Genomic DNA, 8,943 nt, shown 5'->3' on the forward strand with positions numbered 1-8,943 from the left:
TTAGGCTTTACCCCTGTGTTTTCCTTTCATTGCAGATTGTTTCTCTGGACGGAACTACTTTAGAGTCTTTTCCATAATCTTTATAGTTACCTTTCTGATCGGGTTGCTTGTTGTCCTTATCATCAGGCAGATAATTCTGCAGGGGAGTAGCAATAAAGTTAAATCTTCATCTGATTACAGAGTATCTACGACAAAGAAGGTAATTGATTTCAGAGCCATCATCTTCAGTAATCTTTTTCTTGCTTATAAAAGTTAGCTAATTGCTGATAAAAATTGTATCTTCTCCTTCAAGGATAAGATGTTTTTGCCTACAGTTTGTACAAGAACAGTAACATACAGACGTGACAAACCAGAGGAAATAAATATCGACATCAGCAAGTTGCGATTAAACGAAACTTTCAAGTGTGAATTCTGAAGACTGCAAATGTCTATTTCCATCATGCTCGACTTTTAAGAAATTACCTTTTGTACTCTGTGGGAGTCTTGACTGTTGCCATATGGTTTTGTGTTGTGCATTTTGTTGAATACTGTAACAAATTGACATGTAAACATATTCACATTATGTGATTATGTTTGGAACTATAGCTGCTGTATTTTTTTAAATTTTTTTTGAAAGAGAAATGTGCGTTACTACTGTTCAGAAACATTAGTGTTGATGTAGCACTTTAGCATATTCTAATTTATTTAGTTATGGCGTAGAATGTAGATACAAACTGGTCTGACAAAGCACTGATCTCACTCTACATGTAGCTGGTACTGATGTGCTCTGTGGGAATGGACAAAAGCTGTGACTGGAGTATTAACATTGCTGTATATTATAGCAATAGATGAAACTATAAAAATGCTCTTTAATAGAGTAAATGGTACTTTTATAGTTCTCTCAGTTGACAGATTCCACTAATTTGTCTGCTTATTCCTCTCATCTTTTTCCTCAAAAAAATGATGGGATTGAGTGTTTAGTTCCTGGTATAGGTGTATGTTGTGTGTGTATACATACATATATGCATGCATACACAGATAAATATATATTTATAGGGGTTTTTGAATGGATGATGTCATTTAAGGATAATTTATATCTGATAAAGAGTAATTTTAAGCTGTTTTACTTGTTTAAATATAATGCCCCAATTTTATACAAAACATAAGGTGTTTGGAAACCGAGTGGCTACAGAAAATGAGAGTTCCTTTACCCAACAGCATGGTCTACATGATGATCACTGCCAGCAGACTACGACTTTAGAGTCAACAACATCAAATCCATTGCAAATAGATAAATTACACCAGAGCTGTGTTTGGTTTGCCAGCTACATGTCAGTGTTTTGCCAAATAAGGACTTGGATCTTTTTATATGATGTCAGGCATAAGTCTGATTTTACATGTGCTCTTTTTCTCTATGTAAATTAGTTGATGAGATTAGGTTTTCTAAGATTTTTGTAACTACTTCACTTTTTTGTGACTGTGCATTGAGAAGTGTGTCCAGTGTCTGATGGAGAAAAGAACCTGCAAACTAGAAGAAAGTGAGGAAAATAAGAGTATTTTTCTCAAAACACAATAATTGACTTTATAAATATGGATTGGATTCTGCATTCCAGAAATGTGCAAAACTCTTCCAAACATGGCGGAACCAATATAATCTTATCTAAGAGCAGAATGGGAGCTAAAAAGTCAAGCAGAAGCATCTTTTTTTTATCCCTGAAACCAGCTAGAGTGGTAGAACACGTTATTGTTATATGCTTGCTGGAAGTGTCAGTCTGACTTACTAACTGTATGCTGCTGAAACCCTATGAAAATCTGATCAACCTCTAATGCACTAAAACCTTGCTGGTTTTAAAAAGAAAAATCATCTCAGAAGACAGTGTATAATTTCACTAACATTTATTACTAATACTAAATACTGTCACTATTTGTCATAGATAAGAGTTACAGAAACAAAGCAGGACTTCCTTATGTGCAGTCTTTAGAAATCACTTGTATTTCCTATTCTGTATTTCTTCTGTAAATTCCCACTGAAACTTGAGCACTGTGAGGATTGAAAGGAAGGCAGGGTGTAGAAAAATGATGAGTGTTTTATGAGTGTTAAGTTTCTTAGGTAACAGAACAAGCGGGATTGAGAAAAATAATACACAGACAATGGACCTTTCATTAGTCATAAAAGCTTAGGAATTTTTTTTTAATGTCTAAAATGGACTATTAAATGTTTTTAAAGCAGTCTCTGAAGTAGGTCCTGAGCTTTCTACCACACAGGTAAAATTATCTCATTTAACAAAAAGAGTATTTCTTTACACTGACCCTGACTTTAGTGTTAGCTTAATTGTAGAACCTTAGTCATAGATTAATTCTGTAGTCTAATACTACACCTTAAACTCTCATTTTCTTTTAAAGTGTATAGGACCGTTCTCCTCCTGTGTAAATTAAAAGATTTCAAACAACTGGTTTTGGTGGGATAAAGATAAAAGATTTATAAAGGTTGACCTGCTGTTATCCTTGTCACAATTCATGGCAATTTGTGAGTGGGAAACAATCTCTGGTTGCTATTTAACTTAAATTTTAAAAATGCTTAGTGAAGTATATGTAAGTATATAAAAAAGAGGTTAATTATGTTCTTTAAACAGTGTGATAAACCCTTTAAAAAAAAGATTCCTCAGAATCTATTTTCACCCCAAAATGGCCTTTAAAGCATGTACTAAAGCATTTATTGAACTGATAAATATATTTTTTTCATTAGAAATTGCTTTTCACTGTTAGAGGTAGTTCAGTTTTTTGGGTAAGGGATAATGGAACTGGGTTCTTGGTGGAAGAAAGACTTGAGCTGTAATACCCATCTTCCAGACACATCACATCGTGCTGCTACTGCTTTTCTTCTGTAGCACTTGGCATTGGACTGCTGCCTGTGAAGGGGCATGGCCAGTATTTCCTTATCAGACACCTGCCTGAATGTTTAAAATACTCTGGTCAAAAACAGCAGGCTCACAGGACAATTTGCACTGTAAGCTGCTTGCTGTCCTGAGATTAAAAAAAATGTATATATATTAACAAAAAAAAAAAAAAAAGAGAAAAAGCTTTCTTGCATCTCCCTCATGCTTTTGCTGTATTGTGGAAGAGGCTGGTGAAAGAGAATAAGCTGCTGCTAATGTGACAGGTCAAGGCTTTTAGAAGGCCCGTGGGGAGCTTATACAGAGCAGGATTCTTGGGAGGAGGCTTTGTTTCTAGGGATGGAATCTATCCATGAGAAACTCTGGCTTTGCTTGGTACTTGTTTCCCTCTGCCTTTGACCATGTTTTTCAGAAGAGCTGCTGCAGGAGATGAATAGCTCAACAAAAGCCTCACTATTTAGGGAGCTGTGTTCCCTCAGCACATGACCTTAAATGAGAAAGCAGCCTTTAATTCACAAGGAATTTCTTCAGTGATTGCAGGAGGACTGTGCTTCCTATAGTGCTTAATATGGGAGATATTAAAGACAAATTAGTTCATATTAGTTTTCAATGTATTGTGCATCAAAGATGTTCATAAAAATAGGGGAAAAATTAACTAACCTCAGAATAGAGTGTTCCAAAGTTCCCAAATAACACTTTTTATACTGGGCTTCTTCAAAAAATTTTAGAAAAAAGTCAAATAATCCTACTGCGTGCTTATATCCAAAAATATACCAGCAGATACTGCTGCTTCTCATCATTAGTTTGGGGAATTGTTTTTAGATTTGGTCCCACAAATGAAGAATGTACATGACTTTTCACAGCATATTTGTTATTGTTAAAATCCATATGTATACTTTTCAAATTCTAGTTCCCTTTTTTAACCTTTGACCTGTTATTTGCCTGACACTTCAGAAATTGCATGTTTATGTAATTAAAAAGTATGTATTTTACATCAGATTTTTTTGAGTACTATAAAATGAAAAATGCTATGAAATAGTTCTTTCCAAGAATCATTACTACACTAATAAGATTGCTGCAGAAGTGTGTGGGAAAATAGCTGTTTCATCCAGAAAACGTGCACATGGTATGCAAGGAATTTTCATTGTGCCCAGCTGAAATCCCCTTACATTTGCAAGGTTAAAAATGAACCTTAAAAAGGAAGGATGTTCGTATGGGCATAGTTTACATTTTAGCTATTATTTACAACTGGATTTATTTTTTCCTCTCTATGATGTCATGAAAACCTGCTATGTAAAGCATTCTTCTGACTGCAATGGAAAAATATTTTTTTCCCAGTATGATCATATATAATATTTATTTCCTGCTTAGTGTGCGTGTTTTGCAAACCATGGGAGTGAATGTGTGAAACAGCTTCAAGCAACCCTCTGTCCTAAAGTAGGCATAGAGTCTGGTGATGCCCAGGGCAGAGACATGCAAGGGCATGGCTGCCTGTGTGGAGACTTCAAGAGGGACAGTTCTGGGGCAGAAGTGGTGCTCTGAGATCTCACTTTGCCTTTTGTCAGGGCAGGAAGCCTCTTTGGAGTGGGCTGGCTTGGCAGTGCTGGTGCCCTAGGTTTGCATCGCGGGCGCTGCACACAGTGTAGACTGGGACTGCATTGTATGCAGTCTGAACCCTAAGGTTCAGGCTTTTTGCATCTTTACTCATCAAAAATGCCTGCACACAGCCCAGCAAGGGACAGCCTGTACACGTGGATGCTGCAGACCTCCATTAAAGCTCCTGGGGAGCATTTGGGCACCTGCCCGCTGACTTCCCACCAGCCCCTGGATCTCCACCAGCCAGCCTTAAGGAATGTGAGCAGGGGCTGTAAAGGGCCCTTCTCACAGAGGCATTTGTGCTGAGTCAGTGCTGGGTGACTCCTACTCTGTCCCAACTGAGTGACGCCTGGTGACAATGTCCTGGCTACCATTTTGCAACAGAGGGGAAAGCAGAAATTAAGCAATCGATAAGAAAAACACTAATTTTTAGTTCTGATCTCAAGGCTGCTCTGATGCACAGGTATCTGTTGGCTCTTACACAGGACTGAAATTCTTGGAGAGGGGGGAAAAATGTTAAAGTTAACCAACAGGAATGAATCTTTATAGCATGCCAGATCAGTGGGGTTTCACCGAGAGCAGGGCAGCTCAGAATGGTTGGCATGTCTGGGGGGAGGGGCTGAGGGGGGAAGAAAAAACCTTAAATTTCTAGATTCTTAAGCTTTCTGCTGGTCTGAATTTCATATTCTCTTTGTTTCCTTTTCTGAACATGCTTTAAAAAAAGGTACCTATTAAAAAACCTTAAAGTGTGTGGCATTTGTTAAAATAATTACTTCTGTTGAAATTCTAACATTTCATCCTGATACCTATATTGTATTTGGGCCATTTCAGTTATATTTTGAAGGGCGATGTTGATGCATTAGTGTTGGATGAATTCACTGTGCTGGCATCTTCACTCTGAGCTACTACTGCTTCAAAAATAATGCTACTTTAAAGTGTCTTACTTAGCAATTGTGTGACAGCGATTAATAATACTACGGTCTTAAACTTTCTATTTAACATATACTACCTTTTGTAAAAAATAAATATAGAGAAATAAATAATGTGTGTCTAGATTTTATGCATAGAGAATTTTAGTAAGGGAAGAGGTTTTAAATTTGATAACTTCTTACTGCTCCTTTTACATTTTGAATGATACTTTTAAATCACTACTTTTGTTCATCTGGAAATATATTGAATATTTTATTATTTAAAATAGTATACTTTTATAGCTGTTTTATTAATTTCAGTTGACTACTAACTTTTATTGTGATATTTATTAATGAGTTACACTGTAGCATATTGAGATGTTTATTTTTCTATCAGAGCTGTAACAACTATGACATAGCATTATTTTAATGCAACATCATTGTACTTGCTCTCTAAAAAATAAAATCAATATTTAATCCATATGGATTTTTTATATTTTTGATATTAAATATATCTTTGACAAGAAAGAGACGTTCACCTGCTTTTAAAAGTATAAAGCACATTTACTGAGGTGTATTGATATCTGCAATGGGAAGATATGACTGTGGTTATTTTAAAATTGAACAATACCATGTCCAAGGAGATAAAATACAAAGAGAACTTTTTTTTTATCAGATGTAGGCAAATGAGTAGATGCACATTCAGGTTGAATTTTGAGAAGATGGGAAGGAGCAAAAAACTATTTATCAGTTGGAGGTGCAGCTGCCCACCACCAAGGGTTTACCTTGCCCAACCCATCTAAACCTGAAAGCACTAGGAGGTGCTAGTATTTTGTAGAAGACAAGAAGATACTTCCTGTGTAAATACAATCTCTAGATTGATACACGGTTGTGATAGCCTCTCTTTTCCCTTGCCCTGTTGGGTGGTAGAGCAGCTAGATTTCTGGAAATGGGTAAATCTCTGCAGATGCCTCATCTATGCCACTCACTGCGCACTTGGGTCGCTTCATGAGTACTGGTGAAAACATGTCACTGGTGGGGAAGGTTCTCTCATCCTCTCCTTGTGCAGAATCAGTCACAGCATTTGCCTTGCACAGCGGCACGAAATTTTTCTTGAAAAGGATTTAGATATGCCTTGGATAAGGACATTTAAAATTTGCCATGATGCCTCAGTAAGAGATATCTGTAGCACTAAAACGCTTGCCAGACATCACTAATAAAACTGCCCATCCATGCTGCTAACATGATCCAGTTTTTGCTTTAGGAGTGAGAGAGAATCAAGTGACAACTGATGTGTTCTCAATCATCATGTAGCTTAGTGTCCAATAAAAGAGAAACACTAAGAAAAAGTCAAAACTGTAAGGAAAAAAAAAGTAATTATCACAGGAAATATCTGTAAATATTTTTTGCTTCTTTTATCAAAGCAAGGAACATCATCTTAATATATGCATGATGAGACTATGTCTGAGAAATTTCCTTTCACAGATGCCACAATCAACTTTCACTGACACCCAGAGCAAGGAGGAGCGAGTCCCATAAACAGAAATACATATTTTCCTTGAAAGCTTTCTACTGGGAAAACATTCATGTTATCATTACTCAGAGAGAGCATAAACCTAGATCTGAATTTCAGATGAATTCAAGCATATAACTTGAGCCAGAGCTATAGGCCTCCATTTTGAGGTTTTGTTAACAATTAAGTCTCCCATAGCCAGTGATCCTGGCACCAAGCAGTGTTGGCATATCCTGTATGTTATTGAAATGATGGTAAGTGCTCTGTATAAAATCTTTCTTCCTCTCTTCTTTCCTATGTTGTGTAATCCAGTAACTAATTCATAGCTATATACCTTTAAATATCCAGGCCAGGACAGGGTTTGTGACACTGGCATTGTATTTAGCCAATTTTTACCCACATATACACAGTTGTCAGCAACAGTACAACAGGAGCTAAATGTGTCTCTAACCTAATGCAAGTGCTATTTTCTTGCAGATGCCATTGCCAAGGAAAAGGCTTGCTGCCCAGACTCTCCAAAGAGAAAAGAAACCTAAATTACAGCCTCTAAAGCTGGAGGAGGAAAGAGATCCTGATTTCAGCCACTTTTTTGACACCAGTCATGTATGTGTATTCTGTTACAGAATTTCTCTGCCTGCATGATTCCTTTCATGGTAGATGCAGAATTTGATAGAATATTCAGAGAAAATGGCATTAGAGTTGGTTTGAGTGAGTATCTGAATACGCCTGATAATAACCAAAATATGATGATTAGAATTAAGAATAAAAACTTTATTAACAGACTGATTTTGACTAGTAAGGAGTTAATCTGACAAATGGGTGGTTTCTTTTGGTTTCAGGTTCTGCAACAAAGACAAGAACCTTGGAAATGCATTCCTGCTACCCTGGGTTTAAAAGCAAGCAGTTTAATGTATCGTATAAAGTAAATAAAAATATAGTTTTACAGAATCTCAAGTGGTCTGAAGCTATGATTAGAGCACAGGTGCTGTCAGTTCTTCTGGCTGCTCATCTTCTGCTTGGGAGTCTTGGAATGGTCCAAGTTGGGTTGGACTGTACAGAATTCATATAAAGCAGGCTTCCTGTCTGATTTATTAGTACTCCAGAAGCCCCAGCATTATCATGTGGTTCCTCATTCCAGGGGCTGTGGTGGGTGACAGAAAGTAGAATTTTCCTTATATTTTGTAAACCATTCTATCTCCTCAGCACAGAGCCTAGCCTGGTCTCTGATTATTTTCTTGGCCTTGAACTTCATGATTCATGAAGTACAGTTACTGCTTAATAAAGATGATGTGTATGCAAGCAGATAAAGCTAAATTATTAACCACAAAAGCATAATAATGCCAAGTTATGTCACATATGCTTATTGAAATCAGTACTTGTGATGTATTTCTTTCAGCTCTGCTGCTTGCCAAGTCCCCCTTTTGGGACTCTAAGCCTCATCCTAAGCCTCTTCTTTATGCCTGAGCAATCTGGACAGCCCAGAACCTGTCTCTGAGTGGTGTTTCTCTGCTCTCAAAACTGCTCACAGGAGAAGCCTTCTCACAGACCCCCTTCTGATATTTTGGGCTTTGACCATAGCCTTGCCACAGGCATTCTGAAAGCATTGCTGAGGCTGTAAGATGTGTGGCCTGCTGAGGAGATGGAGGCATGACTGGATGGGTTTTTCATACAATTTTTGGACATACTTTTGCTTTACTCTGCTCTAGACAAAGCAGGAATTTCAAAGACTTACACAACTTAATCATGATGTTCTCTAGATTGTCCTTGTCTTCAGGAGTGTTTATGGTTGGCTTCTTTCCTTGAATCATTTTGCAGCAGCACTCAGGTTCCTGTGGGAGAAAAAACCACAATACTTCCTGTCTTTCTCAGCTGCTTTTCTCCTCTTCTTGTGTATCTCTCTAGATCTAAACGGAGCTCTACCTGTGTCTTCTTTGAAAATTGCAGACACAGGATCAGAGTGAGTCATCAGGAAACAGCTGATAAGGAAAGCTTTTTTTACATTTGGGCAGAAAAGAACAAGTTAAAGTCTGTGGTGCAAAGCTAAAGAGAGAGC

The 8,943-nt window shown here is 37.3% G+C and overlaps 1 protein-coding gene and 1 long non-coding RNA gene across 4 annotated transcripts in view; one reads left to right on the plus strand and one right to left on the minus strand.

The window, feature by feature from the left end:
- The window catches only part of ITGB8 (integrin subunit beta 8), a 48,072-nt gene extending 40,228 nt beyond the window's left edge, over positions 1 to 7,844 (plus strand). Inside the window, exons 13-15 of one of the 2 annotated variants that reach the window (XM_059469724.1) lie at positions 36 to 199; positions 7,368 to 7,493; positions 7,730 to 7,844. In XM_059469724.1, coding sequence (XP_059325707.1) covers positions 36 to 199; positions 7,368 to 7,493; positions 7,730 to 7,816 — 377 coding nt within the window. In that variant the 3' untranslated portion in view covers positions 7,817 to 7,844. Of the gene's footprint in view, positions 1 to 35; positions 200 to 292; positions 5,513 to 7,367; positions 7,494 to 7,729 lie in introns of those variants that run through there. The other variant, XM_059469725.1, reaches the window with a different exon arrangement.
- LOC132071923 (uncharacterized) overlaps positions 1 to 8,716 on the minus strand; it is a 45,556-nt gene extending 36,840 nt beyond the window's left edge. For both annotated transcript variants that reach the window (XR_009418257.1, XR_009418258.1), the window contains exons 1-2: positions 8,623 to 8,716; positions 91 to 185 (exon numbers count right to left, since the gene is read on the minus strand). This is a non-coding gene — a long non-coding RNA (uncharacterized LOC132071923). The remainder of the gene's footprint in view (positions 1 to 90; positions 186 to 8,622) is intronic.
- Positions 8,717 to 8,943: the final 227 nt, after the last annotated feature.

The sequence above is a fragment of the Ammospiza nelsoni genome, chromosome 1 (genome assembly GCF_027579445.1).
Source record: "Ammospiza nelsoni isolate bAmmNel1 chromosome 1, bAmmNel1.pri, whole genome shotgun sequence".
Classification (NCBI taxonomy): domain Eukaryota; kingdom Metazoa; phylum Chordata; class Aves; order Passeriformes; family Passerellidae; genus Ammospiza; species Ammospiza nelsoni.